Source organism: Ascaphus truei, chromosome 2, assembly GCF_040206685.1.
Source record: "Ascaphus truei isolate aAscTru1 chromosome 2, aAscTru1.hap1, whole genome shotgun sequence".
Lineage (NCBI taxonomy): Eukaryota > Metazoa > Chordata > Amphibia > Anura > Ascaphidae > Ascaphus > Ascaphus truei.
Genome location: NC_134484.1, coordinates 75,641,442 through 75,668,292, shown reverse-complemented (window position 1 = coordinate 75,668,292; position 26,851 = coordinate 75,641,442). Strand labels below are relative to the sequence as shown.

Here is a 26,851-nt window from a genome sequence, read left to right as displayed (position 1 = left end):
TGCAGGTAATGACACCTAGGAAATGTAAGCTATCAGGGCAGGGTATGCTCTGTGAGAAGTGGAAATGAAGCTGTTGTTATCACTGAGATGAAGTTTGTGTTAAAGTTTCTGTTTCTGCCTCCTTAAATAAATGTATATGTCACTAAAGTTGACTACCCGCTCAAACCCAAAGCCGCTCTAGAGTTAGTATAAAATAGAAACACTAGGGTGCACAGGGATATAGCAATTTAGACAAAAAAAAACACTTATATGTAAGATAGAGAGCTTACAAATGGTCCCTACAAATTGCACTCAAAGTACATATGGTAAATATAACGGGGTGATTTAATAATCACGGAATCGCAATATTCCTGAGATGAGAAGTATCAATATATACCTCACATGTATCGCTAACAACGAATTTGACATATGGAAAAATGCTAAATCTCCCACTTTATACGTTGAAAAAATAATAAAGGTTTATTGCAAAGACATCGACGCAAGTGATAATTTATTTACAGTGATGATTAAAAATCCCCATTGGTGAGACCGCTGTCTACTACCAACCAGTAAGTTAAGTATTTAAATAGATTATGGTAGTAACACTATGGGGCCTATCAAGTAAGCATCCATAAGACACTTATCGAGCACTTAGCGACAAAAATGCCTACTGCTTTTCAGTAAGCGGTGGTAAGTGGGCGTTAAAAGACTGAATCGCCCCCCCCAAAAAAATTGCTCATTAAAAAAATCACGAGGGAGTGGTGATAAGCCACTTATCGCCGCTTTTTGGCATGTTCATAAACTCGCGCAATTCTAGTAGCAGTGATTAGGCTATGAACACCTATCGCCGCTCTAGAATTTTGATTTTATCACAAAATCCTCATGCCAGAAAAAGTCGTCGTAAAGGTGTTGGAAACCTGCAGAGAAGCGAAGAGATGGGACTTAGAAAAAAAATGAATTTTTCCTGCATAGGATTGATGCCGGGAATCTCTGGAGCTGATATCCATTAATATTAACACCAGAGACCCCTGGCATGAATCCTATGCAATAAAAATGCATTTACAGTAAACTTCATTACCATAGCGGATAGCCTCGGGACCCCCTACTTCTCGAGATACAGGCCCCGTTATGGGGTGCCGGTATCTCCTGTGCATTCAAATGTCTGCGTCACGTGACCGTTGGACTAAAATGCATAGGAGATACCGGCACCCCATAACGGAGCCTGTATCTCGGGATGTAGGGGGTCCCCGAGGCTGAAACCAATGCAGTTAAGCTCAGGAGACCCTGCACAGCTACACTATTAGCAATATTAAAATTTATACACATACATTTCGGGCAAGATTTGCACAGGGAGAGACGGCTCTCTCAGAGCAGCTCTCTCTGCAGTAGATACAACTCGCCGGATAAGGCCTTTTCAGAGGGTCGTTCATCAGATCACGGCTAATTTTGTGAATTTTGCTATGACAGGTAATCAAGGCTTTCTGAATACCGTGATAGCAATGCTCATAAAAACGTCGATTTAAATGGAAAGCGATTTTTTTTATGAATCTTTAGTGCATAGGCCCCTATGTATCGGAAAGGAATCAGCTAGTTAAGTACTATTTAGAATTAAAGATATTCGCGTCCTAAGTTTAAACCTTGATATTCGGTCCAATGCGTATACAAGAGGTCTATTATAATATAGAAAAGAGGGAACACAGCTTTATCCAAACAAAGTATTTCTCTTTAAAGATATAGAATAGTGATCATGTGGAGGCTATTATAATAATGTTTCAAAGTATCACAAATCTAGACCTCCTTGATTGTTGAGCTGAATAAACAATTTTACCAAAAATAGCTATTTTGGTATCTACAATATATATATATATATATAATTACTATAGTATGCCATATGAAGCAGAATAACCTCTATAAAGTAATATGTAGAGCCTATATAGCAGCATAACTTTAGAGCATTCTTCTAAGCATTATACAGATGCAGCGGCCATTATTCGAACAAATCACGGAGCCATTTTCGTGTGCTGTGCTATACTCCACGCGGCATTGACGCGGCCAATCGCCCCAGGCACCGTGTTAATCGCGGTTGCTTTGTTTGAATTTCATGAATTCTGTTTCTTTGTGTGCAATGAAATGAATGAATTGTATTGTGGTAAACACGAAATCCAGGGGGAGCATAGGGGTGAAAACACAAGCAAAACAGATCTAAGTGCAGTGGAAATGGGCAATGAGGAAATGAGTTTCTAAAATCTTGGCTCCTGTAGAATGGCTACTTACAAGATGTAAGATTAAAAACAGCAATGTGGACAATCAGTCAGTGGTGGATGTCAAGAAAGAAGTCATCAAGGTGGCTCAGGTACTCAGGAGGGTATATCCCAGGAATGTGGAGAGGGAGGAAAAACTTGCATAGCGCAGATTAACCAAGGTATAAAATAATTTAATCTAAGTAAAAATGCACTCACAATGTTTAAATTAAAAACGGGCATGTCACACTTAATAAGTGTATGGGGAGATCATCAGCCAGCTGGCTCACGTCCCGTGACTCTCCATGCACGGCCGTCTCTGCCTCTGCTCTGCTGCGTGACCGCACGGCTTGGCGTCTGATGTCAGATCCGATTTTTGCCTTTCGCTGGGGGCTGGACCTTCCGTGATCCCTCTCCAGACTGCTCCACAAGAAAGAAGACTCCCACTCTACGCGTTTCGCTACGTAATCACGTCGGCTTCATCAGGAGTGTGAAGTCTAAAGTTTCACTGTGTCTCTATATATAGCTTGGTTGCTAATTCATTCATATGGAACAGATGTTCTAACTATGCTATGGGGGTTAATATTATATGCTGGATCTATAACCTACATCATGAGGGATAATGGTAATTCGCTCGATAACACATTTATCAATATACATATATGAAAAATCAGTACAAGAGAGTTTGATAAGGGAATATAAGAGAATTCAGGTACTAATAAAGTCAAAAAGACTCAGATTGATGGCAATTATACACATATAATAAAATCCTAATACAATGGATTCTAATTGAGGGAGATCAGAACAAGATACAACACATATTTTATTATACAAATTATTTATAAAATATTATACTAGACAGTGATTTCAGGCATATCATTTACAAAAAATGAATGATTAATAAACATAACTGGTACGGTGGTAATAAAATACATATATAATACAGATACAAAATATACTATTTGTTGGACTGGAGTGGGTAGTAAACTCTAATTAGTGAAAATGGATACAATTAACACATGGAAATAAACAATCCCTAAGACTCAAGGGAATGAGCACAGTTTGAGATATAGAGCCTGGAGGGGAGACATAAAACCAAAATTAGAATAATTCACTTTAGAAATGGGACAATGTCCAATTCCATATTAAGTCCTCTGGGTGTAAGACTACCCAATCAATGGATCCAAAAAGATTCTCTCTTCAATAATTCTAGCTCTCTGTCACCCCCTCTCCAATGTTGTTGGACCTGTTCAGTTTTGCCCACGTATTGAAGTTTACAAGGGCATTCAAGTAAGTATATAACATGATCCGATCTACAGGTAAGGCAGGTTTTAATGTTAAAGCTTTCACCTGTGACGTCAGAGCTGAAACTCGTGATATTAGGAGACTTAAACTGGCATGCCCTACAAGTTTTGCACCCATAGAATCCTTTGTTATGACTCAGCCAGTTGTTTTGGCTTGCTTCCTTTTGTCTGAGTGCACTAGGTGCCAGTTTATTTTTTAAATTCCTTGCTTTCCTGAACAACCATGTCATGCCATGTCAACCAACAGCCATGACGTGGGTTTTCCAAGGTATACAACCTCGAATAATGGCTGCTGCATCTATATTGCTGCGGAGGTATAAAAACGCAGCAGGACACAGTTATAGCTATACGGCAGTGTTACCCATAAATATCAGCACCGGCAACCCCCGGCATCAATCCCATGCAATAAAAATGCATTTACAGTCATCTTCATTACCTTAGCGGCTAACCGCGAAGGCAATGAACGGGTTAAGGGATAACAGCAGCTTTATTGGTGGCAGAGGGGGTGAGTGAAGGGGGTACTATGGCCTTTCACTCACCCTCTCTGCCCCAATAAACATTACAATATGTAATAAGCACAAAAAAATAACCCACCCCATGTACCCTCACATAAAATCATTTTAATTTATTTTAACACAGGATTGACAACATAGGCTGGCAGATGTCCCCGGGTGGTCCGCATGGGTGTCTATGGGTCCTCAGGTGGTCCCCAGGGGTGTTTGTGGGCCCTCAGGTGGTCTCCTGGGGGTCCCCAGGTGGTCCCCACGGATGTCTGTGGGTCCTACCAGGGGTCCCCTTGGTGTCCCCAAAGGTTTCTGGGGGTCCCGGGTCATCCCCACGGTTGTCTGGGGGCCCATGGGTGGTTCCCACAGGTGTTTGAGGGTCCTCGGGTGGTTCCCAGAGGTGTCTGGGGACTCTTGGGTGATACCCACAGGTGTCTGGGGGCCCCACAGGGGTCCCCAAGACATCCCCGTGGGTGTCCGGGGTTTCTTGGGTGGTTCCTTTGGGCATCTGTGGGTCCTCTGTGGTCCCTGCGAGTCCCATCTGGCCTTAAGTACCAACCCTGTTGTAAAATAAATAAAGATGACATACATTTCAATAATACACCTCCCCCCACCCCACCAAACACATACAGTACAGTAATGGGCAAAATAAATATTATCCAGATATGGATAATAGCTCATTTGTCCATTATTAAATCAAATATTAGCCAGGCAGTATAAATAAAGTAAATAAAAACCATTCTACTTACCCTTGCCATCATGAAGGGTGTCCTCATCAGCATACTGCAAAGCCATGTCCTCTGATGCCAGCAAGACTACATACAAAAATATAATCTAATGGCACCTAACACCTTAATCATCTTAGCGGTTAATAACAGCTATAGTAATTAAGGGGTTAATCCACCCTCCCCCATTACCCACCCAGGAGGCTTAACCACCCTCCCCAGGCACCTACCACCACCTTCCACCATTCATTGATACAGTGGGTATATCATGCCCATATAATATGGGCAATATTTTAACACTATAGCAATAAATGGTGTAGCTAAAAAAACAGGCCCAAAATAAAGCACATTTCATATAAAAATCAACACATTACAAATGCCAATAAACCAATTGATTGGCACAGTGGGTACATCATGCCCATATAATGTGTGCATGATTTAACACTATGCCAGTCAATGGTCAACCTAGAAAAATATCAGTCACCAACAATATCCAATGCAATTCAAACAATCACCAAATAAACAAAAATAAACAGTAAACACAACTCCCTTTGGATGACGTCACATCCTTACCAAAAGTTGACTCTGTCACATGTCTACTAAAACCAATCGGTCCCCGGACACACACGGGGACCAACCGAGGACCCCTGAGGCCCACGGGAACCACCTGAGGACCCCTGGATGCTTACGGGGACCACCCGAGGACCCCCGGACACACACAGGGAACAACTGAGGACTCCAGGATGCCCACGGGAGCAACCCGAGGACCCCTGACACCCACGGGGACCATCCGGGGGAACCTGTTTCAAATCATCATCATCCATTAGTATGTGCCAATGTTTGTTTAGTATGTCACGAATAGCGCTCCATTGGTTACTGTATGTCCAAATGAATCTGATCATACTGTCATTGGAATCTTTTATTGTACTGGTGGGAGTCAGAAGTTTAGGTCTTGGGGTGACTAAAGCTCTATGATAAGCATTTTTGGATATTTCTCTGACTGTGTCCTCGTTCTCGAAAGCGATGGGTCATGTCAGCAGCTTCTGCTTTATATTCTCTGACTGTTGAGCAGTTTCTTCTCAGTCTGAGATACTGACCAACAGTATAACGATGTTGTCAATTATGTAGCGTGGACGATTACTATCGGCCATTAATAAACTATTGGTAGATGTGACTTTTCTATATATTGTTGTTTCAAGCCTACCCTCGCTGTTCTTTGTGATAGGAAAAAAATGCTGAAATGGCGGTTCACAGGCATCCGTGGGGAGAAGTTGGGCGGGACAAAATTCATCAGAGCTACTTTGTGGCATGTTTATAGTCTTCTAGTGCACATTAAAATTTACTTTTTTTTTACTAATTGTGCTTGGTTTTCGATTTTCTCCCTACGGATAGCTGTGAACCGCCATTTCAGCATTTTTTTCTACACGGATCCCGGGCTGGAGCACGCAGATGCTGCACTCTGATTACAAGCCTCCGGATACAGCGCTGAATGGCGTTACCGACGTGTCAAGTTTGTGAGTACGATGCCTTCAGGGGCTTTCTGATTGTGCTTAGGACGCTAGGATTTAGTGAGGGTAGTGGCGGAGTTCATAGTTTGATATAAACAATACAGACCGGCGCCAATTAGTCCAAGGTGGAAATATGTCCAGCAATGAAAGAGTCTTTAAATTGCAGATAGCTGCAGAGGTATCTTCACAGCTTTACTTCAGTTAGTAGAACTCCGTGGACATAATGCATGGAAGAAAAAACAAACAAAGAGAACAGATCATAGTGCAGTTGCAAAATACTATACATACAAGACTAACAGGACAAGACAGACACTACATGTAACAGGCAAGGCTGACTATTCCTTAAAACTGTATTTATTAATCACAATATAAAATGAGGTAGCAAACGTGGGATCCGGTGGGTAAAACCGGAATCCTACTTACAGGACTGCCACAGAACATAAGCAGGGGTGCAGGGATATGAGGTGACCGGCCACAGCTCCGTCGGTTCTTCAAACCTCCAGGGCTTTCTTCTGCTCCGTGTCCGGAAGCGCGTCACACCGCGCGGCTTGACGGCCCTCGTGGAGCTCCTAGAGCTGTCTGTCAAGCCGGATCCGGAAATACGCTGACAGGGGGCGGGTGAAATCGCCGAGTGTCCTCTCTCTGCACCAAACAACTCACGCAGTGCTTGCCAGTCCTCTGCTACTCTCAAATGACAAATCGGCCCAACGCGTTTCGTGCGCATGCGCACTTCTTCAGGGGTAATGGATACTGGACATGGAGTACTTAAATACTGACACAACTGTTTCAATTGGATGTTAAAACCTAATACATGATTGGTCAAAGCTATTGTCAGTCATGCCCTTTAAAAACAATCAGCCTCACTAATACATACAAAACTAACAATGACAACAAACCTAATATATATTAAAACTGCAGTAGAAGATGTTAACTACTTAAATAAGCACAAATCCTAAACTAGACACAACATATCAATCAAACAGATATTATCACATAATTACACATTAAAAAATACTGATGCATAAATATAAGATTAAAAATATAAATAGATAATTTAATTCTAAGACAGATACTGATATAAAAGACAATTAATATTAATTTTAAAAAAGCTCCCAGGTCAAAATCAATGTTCAAGCCATTCGGAGAGAGGGTTTTCAGCTCATAGATCCAGTATGACTCCCATCTACTGATCTGATTGAGCTTATCGCCCCCCCCCCCTCCAACTGGCCAGCTCCTTTTCGATGGCCTTGCACTTAAGCCCAACCGGATTTTTATTATGATGAATTAAAAAATGGTGTGAAACACTATGTGTAATGAGACCTCTCTTTATATTATATATATATGCTCATATACTCTCCTCTGATAGCACCTCCCTGTGCGGCCTACATACTGAAGGCCGCAGGGGCACTCGAGTAGATAGATCACAAATGAAGTGTGACAATTAATTTGAGACTTGATGTTATACGTTTTTAAAATCACATTGGATCTAAATGTTTTAGCATTATCACTATAAGAACAAGTGGTACACCTGGTACATTTAAAAAAAACTTTTATTACATTTGCTGACACAGATTCACCATGATCCAGGGGACAACTAGGTGCCAGCCTTGATTTTAAATTGGATGCCTGTAGTGTCTGTCTTGTCCTGTTAGTCTTGTATGTATAGTATTTTGCAACTGCACTATGATCTGTTCTCTTTGTTTGTTTTTTCTTCCATGCATTATGTCCACGGAGTTCTACTAACTGAAGTAAAGCTGTGAAGATACCTCTGCAGCTATCTGCAATTTAAAGACTCTTTCATTGCTGGACATATTTCCACCTTGGACTAATTGGCGCCGGTCTGTATAGTTTATATTTGTCTTGTTTTTCCAACTATGTCCTGGAGTTGGTGTCACCTGTCAGCCTATGTTTATCACTACAGTATATAATATTATTATTAATATTTGCACTGTCACATTACATTACTATAACTGTCACTGCACTTGATTTTTAGCGCTATATACACCAATTTTTCTTGTGGAGTTCATAGTTTGGATACCGTGGGTCACACTATTTATCTAGTGGGCTCACCGGTTCACCTGCATCTCCCTACCACATTCTAGCCCCCGTCCTGATGTTAAGTCCATTACGCACACAGTGAACCTTTCTTATATGCTTTTATGGCTAACTTGGCTAGATCAGTGGCAGGATTTAGACTTTATTCATTGCTATCTACAGTTCCCTTTGCATACTTTAGAGCATCGTTTTTTGGAGTTCATTCTCCAATCTATATATGTTTTTTGTGATAGTCACATTTCGAAAGTCCATACTTATGGAGTTTGATTGATGTGTCAATCTCAGGTAGTGCTGATTAGTATTTAGAATTTGGATACATTAATTCAATAGAACTTAGGTGCCTCTCCACAAAAGGAAAATATAATCTATTTAATGAATCCACAATTCCACATGTGGTATAGGATTCCATTTCCTCCATGAAGACCATGGTCTCCTCCCACCAACCCAGGTAGAGATTGGTATAGGTGGGTGCAACCGTGGTCCCCATGGCGGTCCCTTGGACCTGATGGTAATATTTACAGTTAAATAGGAAGTAATTCCTGGTGAGAGTAAAGTTCAATAGGTTAAGTAGAAAGTCATTGCGAATTTAAGAGTGGTCATTCCTTGACCATAGAAAATGTTTTCCTACCAGCATACTTATGTCATGGGGTATGCTGGTGTATAGATTTTCTACATTCAGGCCTGCCATATGAGTTTCATTGTCGATAAAGACGTCCTCTAATTTGTATGTATGTATGTCTTTATTTATATAGCGCCATTAATATACATAGCGCTTCACAGTAGTAATACACGCAACAATCAAATAAATAATACAAATAACAGAACATGGGAATAAGTGCTTCAGACATAAATATTAACATTTAGGAAGAGGAGTCCCTGCTCAGAAGAGCTTACAATCTAATTTGTAGGTAGAAAGAACATATGGAGACAGTAGGAGGGCATTCTGGTAAGTGCGTCTGCAAGGAGCCAAGATTTATGTATCAGGTGTATAGCATTAGCCGTGGAGCTACTCATATACTTCGTTAAGCAGGTCTGTATTAAGGTGGGTCTTAAAGGTGGATAGAGAGGGTGCAAGTTGGGTATTGAGGGGAAGGGCATTCCAGAGGTGTGGAGCAGTCAGTGAGAAAGGTTTAAGGCGGGCGAGGGCTTTAGATACAAAGGGGATAGAGAGAAGACATCCTTGAGTGGAACGCAAGAGTCGGTTTGGTGCATGGCGAGAAATTAGGGCTGCAATGTAAGGAGGGGCAGAAGAGTGTAAAGCTTTAAAAGTGAGAAGAATTGAGTTTGAGATGCAGGATTTGATAGGAAGCCAGGAAAGTGATTTCAGCAGGAGAGGCGCTGAGACAGATTTAGGAAGGAGTAGAGTGATTCTGGCAGCAGTGGTTAGGATAGATTATAGGGGAGACTGGTGAGAGGCAGGAAGGCCAGACAGCAGGAGGTTACACTAATCAAGACGGGAGAGAATGAGGGCCTGTGTCAGAGTTTTAGCATTGGAGCAACAGAGGAAAGGACGTATCTTGTTAATATTGCAGAGGAAAAAGCAACAGGTTTTAGATACGTTTTGAATGTGAGAGGATAATGTGAGAGAGGAGTCGAGTGTGAGCCCTAGGCAGCGTGCTTGCGCTACTGGGTGTATGACAGAACCTCCAACAGTAATGGGGAAGGTGGTAGTGGGGCCAGGTCTAGGATGAAATATGAGGAACTCTTTTTTTGACTGGTTGAGTTTAAGTCGGCGGAGGGCCATCCAGGATGATAATAGCAGAGAGACAGAAACTTTGGTCTGTACAGCAGGTGTAAGGTCAGGGGTTTATAAGTAAATGTGTGTCGTCAGCATATACATGATTTTTGAACCCAAGAGATGTGATTAGGTCACCTAGAGAGAGTGTGTACAGAGAAAAGAGGAGAGGTCCCAGCACCGAGCCCTGGGGTACCCCACAGAGAAATGGATAGAGGAGGAGGAAGTGTTAGCAGAAGAGACACTGAAAGTACGATGGGAGAGTTAAGAGGAGATCCAGAATAGAGCTTTGTTACGAATACCAAGTGTATGGAGAATGTGAAGGAGGAGAGGGTGGTCCACAGTATCAAATGCTGCAGAGAGATTGAGTAATTTGACCTTTGTCTTTGGCAGCATGGAGGTCATTAGTTATTTTAGTGAGGGCTGTTTCAGTGGAGTGAGCAGTGCGGAAGCCAGATTGTAGAGGGTCTAGGAGAGAATAGGTGTTGAGAAAAGGGAGCAGGCGAGAGACTACAAGACATTCAAGGAGTTCTAAACTGGCAAAAGGCAGGAGGGAGACAGGTCGATAGTTAGAAAGACAAGTAGGGTCAAGCTTGCTGTTTTTGAGTAATGGTATGACAGTTGCATGTTTGAAGGAGGAGGGAAAGGTACCCGAGTAGAGGGAGGAGCTAAAAATCTGTGTGAGCATAAGGATTATAGTAGGAGCAAGAGGTTTTAGGAGATGGGAGGGAATGGGGTCAAGAGGGCAAATGGTAGAAGGAGAAAATGAGATCAATAGTGACACAACCTCCTCTTTGACAGCAGAAAAAGAGTAAAGGAAGGCAGGAGGAGAGTTAGGAAGTAGTGCAGGGTGGGAGGAGGAAACAGAGGGGATGTTCTGACGTATGGAGTCTACCTTTCCTTAAAATAGTCAGCAAAGTCCTGAGGTGAGATGGAGGAAAAAGAAGAGGCAGTTGACGGTAGTTTGAGTAGAGAGTCAAAGACAGAGAAGAGTCGGCGTGACTTAGACTTGTGCGTGTGGATTAGTGAAGAAAAGTAGGTTTGTCTAGCCTGAGAGAGGGCGGAGTTGAAACAGGATAGCATCCATTTGTAGTGAAGGAAGCCTGCGAGAGTGTGAGATTTTCTCCAGAGGCACTCAGAGAAACGAGTGCAGTAACACAGCATGCACATGTGGGAATTTAGCCAGGGTCTGGTGTTAGAAGGGCGAGAACGGCAGAGAGAAAGCGTGGCATGTAGATCAAGAGAGGAGGACAGGGCAGAGTTGCTGACCAGGTTGTCAGTCTGGAGAAGGGCTGAGAGAGGAGAGGGAGGAGCGTAAAGTGGAATCAAAAGCTGATAGGTTAATAGAGCGCAGGCCTCTGCAGAAATGAGGAGCAGGTGGAGATGGAGAAGGGGAGAAGCGAGGGAGAGAAAATGAGATGAGGTGATGGTCAGAGAGAGGAAAGGGGGAAAAAGAAGAAATCAGAGAGCGAAAAGTTATTAGTGAAAACCAGGTCTAGGTAGTGGCCATTATACTGTATGAATTAAAGTAAACCCAGTTTTGGGTACTCTTTCCCCTATTATGGCATTATTAAAAATAACTTTATTAAATGAATCCTTATAATATATACATGGTGAAATAACGATGCAAAGCTGTATCCTTCAACACCTGTTGTGGGTGTTAGGATTTTTAAGTAAATGAGGGTTGTTATTATTTATAAATACTTAACAACCTCTGGTACAATGACCAATAGTGAAAAATAAATACCCCTTTAATATATACAGCTTAACCCCATTATATCGCGGTCCTCGGGGGCCACCCACGACCACCGCGTTATAAACGGGGTCGCGGGAAAAAAATGGCCGGCAAAATATATATATATATTTTTTTTTTTTTGCAGTGTGTGCAGTGTGCTGTGAGTGTGGGCAGTGTGCTGTGAGTGTATGCAGTGTGCTGTGCAGTGTGCTGTGTGTGTCTCAGTGTGTGTGTGTGCAGTGTGCTGTGAGTGTGTGCAGTGTGCTGTGAGTGTGTGCAGTGTGTGTGCAAAAAAAAAACTTAATTTTTTTATTTTTTTATTTCGGGGTCCACGCTCAAACCGCGTTATAAGCGGATCCGCGTTATAAGCGGATCCGCGTTATAGCGGATCGCGCTATAACGGGGTTGAGCTGTATTGGGATTTAGGATGTATAGTCACCTTCCATAACCATCCTGATATACTGTACATGGTCAATCTAAATATAAACCACTGTGAAATCCGAGAGTGATAACTAAATAAGTACCAACTCCAAATAAGGTGTTTTATATAGGTAGTGGCTATCTTTGTGGGTACTGGCTGCAGTCCACTGTTGAAGTCCAAATGAAGAGGTTAGAAAGAGAAAGCGGGAAGCCCAAGGGAGAGAGTGGTCATCAATGTGGCAGTTGATGTCCCAAAAGGAGAAGAACAGGGGAGTCTGAGGAGAGAAAGAACGAGAGCCAGGATTCAAAGTGAGAGAGAAAGGCAGAAGGGGGATGAGTAGAGGTAGGTTTTTAAGGAGATGTCCTCTGTATCTCTGAGGTAAGAGGGCAAAGATGTAACGAATGGAATTTATGAAGATAAACACTGGCCTTAGAAGTAAGGTTATCAATTCCTGCCACTATCGGCCTGCCAGGAGGGGGAGAACCCCCCTTATGAATTTTTGGCAGCTGATGGAAAGTGGCTGTTATTGGTGTTTTAATTGAAGTAAAATTACATTTATTTTTTTAAATAACCTTCTGTTCGAGGCCCTCCTACAGAATCAATGTTAGATCTTTCTGAAACTCCTTGTTTCTTAGATCTTTAGATCTTTCTGAAACTCCATTTAAGGTCAGACTTTAAAATGTTATAACATTTGGCATCTAATAGAAAGCGAACAATACTTTAGCATTAGTAGCCTTATCCAGAACCACTATATTGCCAACCTTGTCAGAAGTATTCAACTTTGAACTGCCTGTCTCTGTATTCCAAAAATGTGTGAAACGCCAAGCAGTATAGACCCTGTATAAGGAGCTTATGGATAAACCTCCTTCAAGGAAGAACCTGGTGGTGCTTAGAAGGATAAACAAAAATTAGCATGGATCTTTGAACGTTTTACATATGCTGACTACCATGAAAGATTTGAAATAAAGCAATACTTGTGTCTACTTCACTCTGTAAGTAATAATCAGGAGACTTAACTAACTATAGTACCATCCCAGTCTTTACAACTTCCAGAGGATTTCAACTGAGAAAATCTAGACAGATTGCCTCTGAGATTCTTCATTTGTGGGACAGGCGCAGACACTGTAGTTTTGATAGTGTGTCTAAAGAAGCAGTGCTGCAGGAGGGCCAGAGGTCTGCACAACTGCATTAGGCTGTATTGAAAACAAAATGAAGTGGAGAAATTGTATTGAGATCGAAGTGGCAATTAACAGTTGGTGATACAGGAGACAGATAAAGGGTAGCCAATGGATGAAGGATCAATTCACTTTTTGGAATCACTAAAAATGGTTGAGGATGGACCAGAATAATTAATAAGAGGCATCCATATACCGTATTAAATGAGCTGGAATTTCAAAAGCCAGAGTTAGAACTAGATTGGATAACTCCCCATGTTACTTTCCTTCAAGATTGCTGAAAGCTCAAGAAGGAGGATAGAATAGTTTTTTTGTCTTAAGCATGTCTACTGAAAGAATAGAAGGAATTGAGTTGGACATTGTGGTCTCGGATCTTGTTGAATAATTACCTACAGATAAAGTAAACTTCATTGTTCTGTCTGGTGTGATATTTTGAGATATGTTGTGATATTGTGCTCCAACACATTATTAATTTCTTCAGACAAGTTGTGATATTACAGTAGTTATACTGGGTGTCACGAATGGCACATCTGTGAACACGTGACTTGTGTATGCAAAATGAGTTAAAACCCCCAGCTATCCAGCTGATTCACTTACCACAGGGTGCCTGAAAGGAGCGATATCTCCCCCTAATCCTTTATACTATACCTCAATTCACTGCCACCACCAAGGATAGTTTAAGACTTACCTCCAGAGTCCTCAGCCCCCTATTAATTAAGAAAGAATATGTAATTAACCCAAAACCCAATGTAGCAAAATGTCCTAAAATAGAGGTTAATCTCTCCAAAAGCGTTAGATTCATTTAGATCCCCAAAATAGTACTTATAACATTTTAGATTTAATATAGTAAAATAGTACAGCGCTTGGTTACAGAAAAAAAAATATTACAACAACATACAATATAGTTAATGCAGACAGTTCAATAAAATAACAGAGTAACACAGAGAACTTATATGTTACCAATGCACAACATCAGTTCCCTCCCAACAGAAGTTGTTTGAGTTTGGAATATGAGAATTCATGTGATTTGTTGACATAAAAACACACGTCTTGTTGAATTCTAGGTTCATAATACAAATGAATGGTTTTTAGCCTAACTTTGCCTCTGTCACAAAGATGATCCCTACCTTTGTGGGTGTGTCCTTAATTCCATTCATCCATCTCCTGTGAAATTTACGATGGAAACAATTGTTTTTCTAATTGAAAATGCCTACGAGAATAAAAGGTCATATAGCTCTTTTCTCATATTTCCTACAATTATGGGACCTGTGTTAATGTGTTTGGCTGATCAAGATGTACATTTGGACATCTACCTTATTTTGGTAAGCCTATTTCCATATTTGATGGACAAATTGATATCTTCCCTATGCAACCTTACTAGTTTAGAATCTTTGAACTTAATTGAAACAGCTAAACAAACAAAAATTAAAGGTAAGTGAAGTCACAGCAAATGAAGGATTGCATGGGAACTCGATAGACTTATGAAATTATGAAAATTACTTTATTGAAAACATCGTTGATAACCGAAAAACATAGAAAATCCCCCTACACGTTTCACACCTAGCTGCGCCCTCTCAAGGAACAGCTGAACGTGCTGTCAGAAATATATCTTTCATCTTCTTGTAAACTAATGCCCTTCGCCTCAATATCCGACTTGCACACTCTCTTTCAACCTTTATCACCTTTCCTAAAACACACCTCTTTAATGAAGCATATAGGTAGCTCCACTGGCTGATACAATACATCTCATATGCACTGACCTTGACCTCTTGCAGACACACTTACAGAATAAGGTCAGCGCAAAACTCATGGACCTCACGATGTTGATGGAACAGGATGAAGTTGAATAAAAATGGAATAAAACACAGTATTAGTGCATGACATCCACATATGTGGGGGATGAGGTGTGGATGGAGGATACGATGGAAGGGTTGATGGTGGAATTCCACTAAATAGACAATCAATGAAACATAAACATATAGTTTCAGTGACTCACACGGGCTTGTGTGAGACTTCGCCCTCAACGCAGACTGTAGTGGGTAAATGCAGACTCCTATGGTGGAGTCCAAATAAACATAAAACTCACACGGCCTAATGTGAGTTCTTGCCCTCAGAGGGTGATGTCAGCCTGTATAGGTGGTGTGGAGTCGTCTCAGCAAAATATCCCCCAATAGGTATAGTGTGTGAGTGTCTCCTCTCCCCGTTGCCCAAAAGACCAAAAAATGTGTGCAAACCAGGGTTAGCAATATAACAGGTCTTTATTTGGTAACAGTTAAGACATGAGCATAAACAAGCATAATAGGAGTCTGCATTTACCCACTACAGTCTGCGTTGAGGGCGAAGTCTCACACAAGCCCGTGTGAGTCACTGAAACTATATGTTTATGTTTCATTGATTGTTTATCACCATCACCCCTTCCATCGTATCCTTCATCCACACCCACCCCCCCCCCACCCCCTCATCCCCCACATATGTGGATGTCATGCACTAATACTGTGTTTTATTCCATTTTTATTCAACTTCATCCTGTTCCATCAACATCGTGAGGTCCATGAGTTTTGCGCTGACCGTCTTCACACTCCCATTGCCACGTTAAGAAGGACACGGGGTTCCCTTCTTCAAGGTCAAGCAGCAACCAAAAATCATCAAAAGGGCCAGTATATATTTTTATACTCTTTTACACCACAAAACACAATTTTTTATTTTTTTATATATTTTAATATATCAAAGGCGTTGTAGCATTTTTTAGCCACACATTCCAGGGAGCGCCCCAGTTCAAACATCCACTGACACTCACAGAATACCCTCCTACTGTTTCTGTAAGTTCACCCAAATTACCACTTAGATTGTCAGCTCTTTGGGGCAGGTACACCTTTTTCTATTGTTTTGTCTTAGACGCTTATTCCAGTTGTGTTATATTATGTCACCTGTATTGTAAAACGCTTTGTACCTGGATGGCAATATATAAATAAAGATATACATACATAACTGTGTATGCCCAATTATTTCATGTTTAGTAAATGTGTAAGGGCCTGGGCATTCTCTCTTGGCCACACCCTGCCCAGAACATATTGGGATCCCCTTGAATTCTCTTCAATAGGTCATGGTTACTTTCACTGTCAAGAAGGGTTGTGGGTCTATGGTTTTAATCCCCCCGCAATTCCACACCACGTCAGATAACCCCACTTCTACACATAAGCACAGAAAACAGGCTGAGTCATTGTGACCTGACCCTCATAAAACAAAACATGTATTTTAAGATGTACAGTAACTGCTAGCTCAAATCAACCTTTTGTATGCTGGAGTGTTAGAATACTGAATATTAGATAGGTCCAGTCGTCATGCTGGGTTATGGGTATCTCAGCTGTTCACATGAACATTCAAATAACGGTACAGTAACTTTATTCCTTGCTATGTTATTATCCGCCTTCTACCAAATGTATTCCTCAGTGCTGAAGGAGTGGCTCTGTAAGTAAAGGCAATCCCTCTTATAATAGTGACACTGACTTAAGAAGCAGAGAAGTCTCATTCAAATCCTGGTGTCAGCACCCTGTGACCTTGTGCAAATAACTTTATCTCCCTGGCCTTGGGCACCAAAAATGCACCCACATTCGTTAACCTCAGATGCAGGGTATTACACCCAGAACAAGTATTAACTACCAAAGATTTCAATTACAGTTAACACTGGAACAGGGTGCGATAGCACACATCAGAGCTTGATGAATCTGTCCCTATGATAGCAGGTACTGTTACTGTAAGATTATATGCACAGTGGTGCAATAACTACTGTAGTTCATATTCAACCTCACTATATTTGAGCTACCAAAGCTGCCCTTCTGAATTAGAATTAGTGTATAATCGCATCCTATGCCTCTGGAAGCAACTTTTTAAATGATGTGTGGAGAAAAGTTAAGATTATCTTAAGTTGTGTGCCAGATGAGTTTGTTAAACTTTTTTTCTTGTGGGTTAGTTGCTTATTTCATTTATCTGCTGTATTGTTTTAAGTTCTCCTGAAGAGTATGCCATATTATAAATCACATTATAGGCTAAAGCAGTAAAATTCCGGGCATTATTTAGATCCCTGCTCTCTGATTGGTTAGAATTCCGGGCATTCGACGGATAGGGACTATACGTTCTATTCCCACCCTCATAGCTCCTACAGCAGAATCGATTACTTTTTTGTCTCCTGCCAACTGGTCCCTGTGGTCTCCTGAGCTGGGATCCATGACATTTCATGTTCTGACCATGCACCGATAGAGCTAAGGTGTGAACACATCCGAACGGGCAGACCAGGGGCAAACTGGAAGCTCAACGAATCAATCCTAAAAGTCCCTGAGATTTGTGAGGCTATAGGCAATAAAATTGACCAATTCTTCCACACAAACACAGGCTCTGTGGAATCCCAGTTTGTATTATGGGAGGCTCACAAAGCAACGCTGAGGGGCATTTTAATCAGCACCACAGCTAGGAGAAAACACGAAAGAGACTCCAAAATTGTTGCGCTCCAAACGAAATTACATTCCCTCACATCAAAACATAAGAGTAATCCAGACTCTCAATTACTGCAAGGATTGAAGGGTACCAAAATTGAACTGAATATACTGTTGACCTCCAGGGCAGATAATTCACTGAGTTGGTCTAAGAGGAAATTTTACGAAAAAGCAAACAGGCCGGATACTATGCTAGCCCGAGCACTAAGAGATAGGCAAGCGAAGTTTAACATCCAAGCTATACGCTTAAAATCAGGCACACCCACAGCCAACCCTAAGAAAAGAGTGGAGGAATTTGGTTCGTTTTACGAAACATTATACAATGGAGAGAAAGTGGCACACACTGTTAAAACGAGCGAGTCGCTGAGAGATTACTTAGCCAGCTCAAACCTGGGGAGATTGACGAAAGTGGAGAGGGAGGCTATGGGCGCTGATTTCTCTATCGAAGAAGTGTCTCAGGCCATCAATGAACTCAAGCCCTCAAAGGCCCCGGGGGCCAGATGGCTTTTCAGGGCTATATTATAAGAAATTTGCCAAATTACTAGCCCCTAGGTTGCTCCATGTGTTTAATGCGATATTAGCAGGAGCCCCCATCCCCAGAGAGATGTTACAGGCGTCTATATCATTCATTCATAAACCCGGTAAGGATCCGCTGGATTGCAAAAGTTATAGTCCCATATCCCTAATTAATACTGATATTAAAATATATGCTAAAGTATTGGCTAATAGATTATGTCTAATCCTACCCAGACTTATACACCCAGATCAGGTCGGATTCATTAAGGGAAGACAAGCAGCGGACAATACCCGGCGATTTATTGATCTGGTAGAATTAGCTAATACAAATAACACACAAAGTATGCTGTTAAGTCTGGATGCATTAAAGGCTTTTGACAGGATAGACTGGCCGTACCTGAGGGAGACGCTTGCGGCATTTGGCTTTGGGGATTGGGTGAGTAGGGCGATTCTATCGCTATACTCAGGACCTACCGCCAGTGTGATACATCAGGGCTTCCCGTCACTTCCCTTTCAAATTAAAAGCGGCACGAGACAGGGGTGACCATTATCCCCTCTTCTGTTCGCCCTGTGTATTGAACCACTGACGGCGCAAATTAGAGGAAATCCGGACATCTCAGGGTTAAACGCATATTCTCAATCACATAAAGCGGCCCTGTACGCAGATGATATCCTTTTAATTATCTCAAAACCTCTCACATCCCTCCCAAACCTCTTAGACTTATTAAACAGATTCTCTGTCATTTCGGGATTCAAAATAAATCAATCTAAATATGAAGCCCTCAACATCAATCTCCCTAGACATGTAGAGAAGATGATACAACTAAACTTTAAATTCAATTGGCAACAGAAATACATAAAATATATAAGAGTCTACATAACCAAAGACTCCAAAGACATCTATAATGCAAATAACCCCAACCTAATTCGGACATTGATATCTGACCTACATAAGTGGTCTGCCATACGGATATCCTGGATAGGTAGGATATATAGCGTCAAAATGAATCTACTCCCCCGTATCCTATACCTTTTCCAGACGTTACCAGTGCCACTCAGACTGAAGGATCTGCTCTCACTTCAGTCTGAAATCTCCACTTTTTTCTGGGGAGGGAAAAAGCCGAGAATCAACAAATTAAATATGAAAAGACCTGTCCTGGCGGGTGGCCTAGCAGTACCCTGCCTGCTTTCATACTACAAAGCGGCTCAATTAAGCCAAATTATACACTGGCAATACAATCCGCAATTGAAAAGATGGGTGGAGCTAGAGAGTGCTGCTTGTGCTCCATTAAAACTCAGCAGCTTGATTTGGCTACCTAAAACAACGCGACAATTCGCTGACACGCCGCTCTCCTCGATGACCAACTCGTTGTCTGTCTAGGAGGCCGCTAAAATCAAATACTCCCTCACAACAGGTAATTAGACTTATTAATTATGGAATAATCCCAAATTCGCTCCGGGCCTGCTAGGGGGAGATGCATCAATTTGGAAACAAAAAGGATTTATACGGATCAAAGACCTGGAGGGTTACAATAGAAAGATTAAAACATTTGACCACGTCAGGTTAGAAAAAGATATGCCCCATTCGGAATTTTTTAGATACCTCCAGCTCCGAGCATTCTACAATAAATTTGCCCCATATCCCCCCTTGACGACTTTTAAAAAGCTCTGTTTGGCAGAGACCGACACTAGGGGACTCACATCACAGCTGTACAGAGAGGTGATCGATTCTGCAGGCTCTAGACGGCAACCTCCGTCATTTAGGACCCAATGGGAGAAGTATCTGGGAGAGACCCTAGAAGATAAGGAATGGAAAGCCATATACCTAGCTACAGCAAAAAGCTCTATATGCACCACACTAAAGGAGAACGCATATAAGGTTTTAATGCGGTGGTACCTCACCCCAATGAAATTAGCCAAGTTCGTGCCGGGATCCTCCCCGCTATGCCCTAGGCAGTGCGGGGGATCGGCCGACCTGTTACATATGCTGTGGTCCTGCCCGCGGATCTCCCCACTGTGGGACGAAATTAGAAATTGGATACAGAGGATATTTGACCTCACTATTCCCCCGGACCCATGGCTGTTCCTCTTGAACAGACCATTAACGGGTCTGTCCAAAGCACACAATAAATTAATAGCACATTTTGCAATAGCAACGCGGAGCGAGATCGCAGCATTATGGAAACACCCTCATATTCCAAGCATCCCAAAGATTCGGAATCAAATGTGGTTTATCTGCCAGATGGAAAAGTTGACGAGTTTAGTTAACAACACTGGCACCAATTTCTTAAACGTCTGGACACCTTGGTTAGCGCAGACAGATATCCCCGGGGTTGAGAGTAACACAGTCTGGCTATGATAGATATAGATGCGTTCTCCTTTAGGAGCGGGAACACAAAGTAGGTTGAGTATACAGATACACAAATAGGAATACCACAGAGGCGATCTGTCCAGCAAGATGCGAGACAAGCGTCGATCTGTTACCCGGATTGATGTCCTCTCCATATCCAGTCCCCACCCTATCTCTCCCTCCTCCCCTCTTTTTTATTTTTTTATTTACGTTATTATTATTATTTCTATTCCATCCGGAATAACCCGGCTAAGTAGGGCCCGAAAGGTCGGGAATCATCTTATGATTTATATTACTGTTTACAGCTGAGAACACTTTCAGAATTGCCTGTATTGTATATTGTATCTCCTGTTTGAAATATTTAATAAAATTTAAGTTATAAAAAAAAAAAGAATTCCGAGCATTATCTAATCAGTAATGCCCAGAATGTTTGCAGCTTGCAATGTGTTTATTGCCAATGTTTTTATTTCCAGCCAATCAGCTTTCAGAACATCTCTGAGACAGGGCAGGGGATTGGTCAGGAAGAAGCAGCATGCTGTGACTCCTCGCCCTTCCTCCGTGAACAGAGCTGACAGACTTAGTTGAGTTAAGGAGGGAGGGAGAGAATGTTTGTAGCTGCAAAGTAAGTGTGTCTACAGTGTGTGTGTAGCTGCAAAGTAAGGCCACGTGTATAGTGCCCGCAATGGGCAACGCGACGGGACTGGTGGCATCACCCATCGCCGTCGCTGCTAGCGAAAGTTATATTTTGCTTTTCAGCGGCGTCGCAGACTTTCTGGCATTTGATTGGTTCAGGGGCTGTCACATGAGACGACAGCCCATGAAATATCAAATATTGGCTGCTTCCAAATTTGGCGACGCGACGTTGCTCCGTCGCATTGTCGCTGTCGCGCTTACTAGAAGCGCACGCGGCGGCAATGTATTTGTTTTTTGGGCGACGTCGCTTTGCCGTCGAGGCCACTATACGCACGGCCTAAGTGTGTCTGCAGTGTGTGTGTAGCTGCAAAGTAAGTGTGTCTGCACTGTGTGTGTAGCTGCAGTTTCTGTCTGTCTAGTGTGTGTGTAGCTGCAGTTTGTGAGTGTGTGTGTGTGTGTAGCTGATGTTTGTGTAGGTGTAGTTTGTGTGTTGAATATGTGTGTAGCTGCAGTTTGTATGTGTGTGTAGCTGCAGCGTGTGTAGCTGCAGTGTGTGTGTGTGTGTGTGTAGCTGCAGTTTGTGTGTGTGTGTGTAGCTGCAGATTGTGTGTGTGTGTAGCTGCAGTGTGTGTGTGTGTGTAGCTGAAGTGTGTGTGTGTGTAACTACAGTGTGTGTGTATAACTGCAGTGTGTGTGTGTGTGTGTGTGTGTAGCTGCAGTGTGTGTGTGTGTGTGTGTGGTGTGTGTAACTGCAGTTTGTGTATGTGCGTGTGTGTGTATCTGCAGTGTGTGTGTGTGTGTGTGTAGCTGCAGTGTGTGTGCAGCTGCAGTTTGTGTGTGTGTGTGCGTGTAGCTGCAGTTTGTGTGTATGTATGTAGCTGCAGAGTTTGTGCCTAATTGTGTGTGTAGCAGCAGCGTGTGTGTGTGTGTGTGTAGAGCTGCAGTGTGTGTGGTGCTGTTGTGTTGTGTGTGTGTAGCAGCAGAGTTTGGATGTAGCTACAGAGTGTGTGTGTGTGCGTAAAACAGAGGGGGCAGCAGTGTGTGGATATAGATAGCTGCAGTGTAAGTGTATATAGAGGTGCTTTAAAGTATTTACCATTTTATTTTAATAAAAATCTATATAACTATCCAAAAGTGTCTATTATTTATTAAATAAGCCTACATTTAGCCTATAGTAATAATCCCCTCAGAACAGGGTATTACTAGCCAATAATGCCCTGGCTGGTTAAAGTCCCTAAGCTTCGCCTCGGGCCTTCAACACTTCCAGCCATGGCATTATTGGCCAGTAATGCCCTGTTCTTCTGGGATTATTACTTAAATACTGTACACGCTAAACCTACTGTGGTTTCCTCACTGAGTTGTTTCATCACCCATTTCACCCATCATTCACAAATAATTACTTTACCCAGAATCCACCACTGGGTCTCTTTTTCCAGGATGGATAGAACAGGAGTGGGAAGGTTGGACAGCCAATGTGTTAGTTCAGATGCCTTTACATACCAGAAGTGGCACATACAATATACCACAAGTTTGCCATCGCTATCCTCTATCATACAATATTCATGACAATGAAACACAGTGGGTTTGATGCCATTTTTTTTTCATTGACTGAAATATATAACAGATCTTTTTTTTTACTAATTGCTGTAATGTTTCCATATTACTTGGATTTTCTGATTTATTTGTAGTTGGACATCCCTGAAACAAGCCCTCAGTATTTAGAGAGCTAGATTAACAAAAATTCAATTCTGTTGGAAACAGTTTTAATTATGACACAATTTTCTTGATTATTCTTTTAGTAAAAAAGTAAATTTAGTAATTTCCTCTTCTATTCTGTGGCACTTCTAAATCCTCGTTCTTTTCTACTGTACATAATGTCTATCACATTTTCCGCTAACGCACATCATGGCTATATTGGATATAATTAGCAGCCGTTTCTGATTTTTCTAGTTCTTTGTCTAGTGACTGATCTATGCGTACTAATTTATAACATGTCTATTATAGTAGTTCCTCCATTATATATTGCAACACTATGGCAGAGAGCCTATATTTGATGTTATATGACATATAATGCTGTCTTGGTAAATGTTTCCACCATTAATCACTGAGTTTTAGTGAATGCAACTCAGACACGGATGTATGCTGCTGTATTTGCAACAATAATACTGTGACGAAAGGGAGTGTTTGTCAGGAGTGGGTGTGGGTGCTGGCCCACCAAATAAAAGGTAAATGGTTCCACTTCTCTGTGTCATTACTGGAAAAGGGGGTTCCTGCAGGAGATACTACCAGCCTCCGGCAGCTACACTGCAGAATGGAGGCACTGTACCGAGGAAGTACCGATATGTCCTGTTGCTATTCTCACTACAACCGCGGAGACTCAGGCTTCCTGGCCTATAGCAGGTGAGCTACACAGCAGAAGACTACAGTACACGTAACATGCAGATCTCCTGTAAGGGGTGAGGGAGGGGGGAAAGGGTGTTACATTTGGAGGCGCTGCTGAGATCAGCAACTGGGACAGTCAAGAAGGGAATATATTCTGAAAGAGAAGTGAGGGCCAGTCACTGTAACCAGGCCAAGTATTCCAACTGCAAGTGTGGGTGCTCTCTCAGAGGGAAGTATCCCGCTCATGACTGCAAGCCTACCGCTGCCTGACTGAGAAGTGAATGTGGGCACTCACTGTATCAGGGCCATTCGTTACCTGGTCTGGGAAAATTTGCATTTCTGAAAGGTGCTTGAACTCACTATTTCAGAGCCGGGTCCCTGAACTTTCAGAGGCTGAGATGTGCTTGAAACCGATGGTATCAGCCGAGTGCACGTGGATAATATGCCTACAGTGGGGATTGTTTGAAAGACATCACCTCCCAACTTCGAATTATCTGCGGGGTACTCTTATTGTTACATGTTCCAGGGTTGAGATGAGCTTGAAACCCATGGTATCTGCCGAGTACATGTTGCAGGCTGCCCATGGTGTGGACCGCTTGAAAGATAGCACCCCCGAGAATGGGACTGCAGCGTGTGCTCAAATAATGTCTTAGAATGCGCAGGGGGCAGTAGTATGCTCAACATTGTGGCAGCTTGAAAGACAAAATCCCCAAGATGGGACTACCGACCTGCAGTTGGGGGAGATAACAGTGCATGTAGAGTATGCCAACAGGTGTGGCCGCTTGCAATATAGCACCCCCAAGATTGAACTCCAAGCATGCACAGAGGAGAATTTAGAGTCCCTAAGGAGGATCCTGAAGTCGGAGCACGGTTCCAGCCAACATCGGCTGAACTGGGTGCATGGTTTGCAGAATGCAAGCCCTGCAATTACAAAACATGGCTTGACGCTAAAGCCATAGCTGCGCACTTTTACAATGCCTGGGACTACTGGATCCACCAGGGGAAGGAGACGAAGACCTAACTGCTGCCACGTGTTGTGTAGCTGGATGCAGCTACCATGCCCAGCAGACACACGTTGTAACCACCCAGGCAAGAGCTGTGTCTAATTGGCTCCTGGTTACTTCGACCGTTCCTATGGCGGAACCACTGGTCCAATTTTTTGAGCTGCCGGGAGTGCTCTTGCTGACCCAGCTTCATGGTCAAGATTCATTACAGCTCCTGTGTCCGTGGTGCCATGGACCCGAATGGAAGCTGGATGTCACGTCTCTGTCGGCGATGTGATGTGCCCTACCTTCGGCCGGTACGGGAAGCCTGGAATCAGCCTATGTTTGCCTTAAACCCGGATGGTGGGTCAAGCTCTTACCCATTGCTCCGGTGACTATAAATGTTGATGGACAATGCTCCTGCCACTGCGGAGCAAGTATACATGGACATGATCTACGATATTTTCCACCTGACTCTGAGAGCTCAGGAGGCCGACCTGTGTGGAAAATATTACGAGGCAAGCCCTGCTTCCGGAGTTGTTTTATCTGGAGGGGATATCAAAGTTGGAGGTCCCCTCTCTTTGGCCAGCAACATCAAGTGGGGTGCAGAGATGCTTCTGCAGGAAACATCACCGACCTCCTTGGTAGCCCTGGCCGAGCGGAACCCATCTGAGGATGCGGGGGATCTTCACGAGTGAACTGAAGGTACATCATCCCAGCAGTTCAATATGAGTGCGACATCTCCAACGTTTTTGCTTCTGATGACCCGGCCATCCCTGCTCTGGAGACTGACTCGTCCCTGGTGGGGGTGGAAGCGGAAGCTCTGGACTCTGAACGCTCCCCACCACGCCAAGAAGACGCTTTCCTGCTGCTTGCTGCATTCGGCCGAGACCGTCCTGGGGTGTTTATGAGACCGGGACTTTCCTCTTCCTCACCCGTAAGGGTTGGGGCCCAAGTCACTCTGATTGCTCTTTTAATTTTTCAATCTGCATTCTCAATCAAGTTCTAAATCAGGAGTCTTTTGTTCAGTAACTATAAATATACAGGCTTTGTTCATTGCTTATCATTTTGTTCAAATTACTACTAAGTAGTAGGTCTCACTACTAGGACCAGTACACATTGTGGTTTGATCTTGTGCTTTTTATAACTTATTTTCTTTTATTATTCAATTCAGTCTTCCTTTTAATAATTGTATAACTTTTTATTTCATAGCTAGGTTAAACATCACAGATACATTGTACAGCTCAACCCCGATCGCTATAATGCGGATCTGCTTATAACGTGGTTTAAGCGTGGACCCCGAATGTAATATTTTTTGCACACACACTGCACATACACTGCACACTGCACACACCACGCACACCACACAGCACCAACACACACTGCACAATGCACACACAACACACTAGCACACATTGCACACTGCACCAGCACACACAGCACACAGCAAACACTGCACACACACACACAGCACACCACACAGCACCAGCACACACAGCACACACAGCACACACAGCACACACAGCACCACTGTTCTCTCTCCAATCCCTGACTATGGCAAGTACAACGACCTACCTGTACTCTCCTATCCTGACCCGACTACAGAACCCTGACTCTGCAATCTGGACCTGGTCTCGTGGTTGTAGGGCGGTGGTTATACACATCCCCACCTCAGCATCACGGTCTAGTCCAGTTTGTGGTGAGCACACGTTACAGTGAGACATTTTTTGTGTTCTCCGATTAAATGTCCGTGGAGAGAAACGTCCCTCCCTACCTCAGCGGAGTCTATGTTTTGGGCCAAGTAAACTATAATGTGCTCACCTCAGATCAGGAAGCAAACCCGCAGGGCTAGGGGAGGGGTTAATATTAACCTACCAGAGCCAAGGGACAGAGTCCTCTTTAGAGTTAATGTAGTTGGATGGCAGGCAGAAGATCAAGGCAGACAGCAAAACCACAGAAGAAAGCTGCCTGACCACTGCCCGCTCGCGGCTTCCTCATGGCCAGACTAATTGCCCATCAGGATTAATGCAGCGGGAGTCCTTGCTTCTGAATGGGACTCTCGCTGTGTTTATCCTACCGGCCACACCAATCTAGAAGAGCTGCACAGTGAGAGCAGA

At 42.9% G+C, this 26,851-nt stretch overlaps 1 protein-coding gene across 1 annotated transcript in view; it reads right to left on the bottom strand.

The window, feature by feature from the left end:
• The window catches only part of LOC142488106 (uncharacterized), a 37,447-nt gene extending 12,499 nt beyond the window's left edge, over positions 1 to 24,948 (bottom strand). The window contains exon 1 of the mRNA XM_075588479.1: positions 24,774 to 24,948. Coding sequence (XP_075444594.1) covers positions 24,774 to 24,948 — 175 coding nt within the window. The remainder of the gene's footprint in view (positions 1 to 24,773) is intronic.
• Positions 24,949 to 26,851: the final 1,903 nt, after the last annotated feature.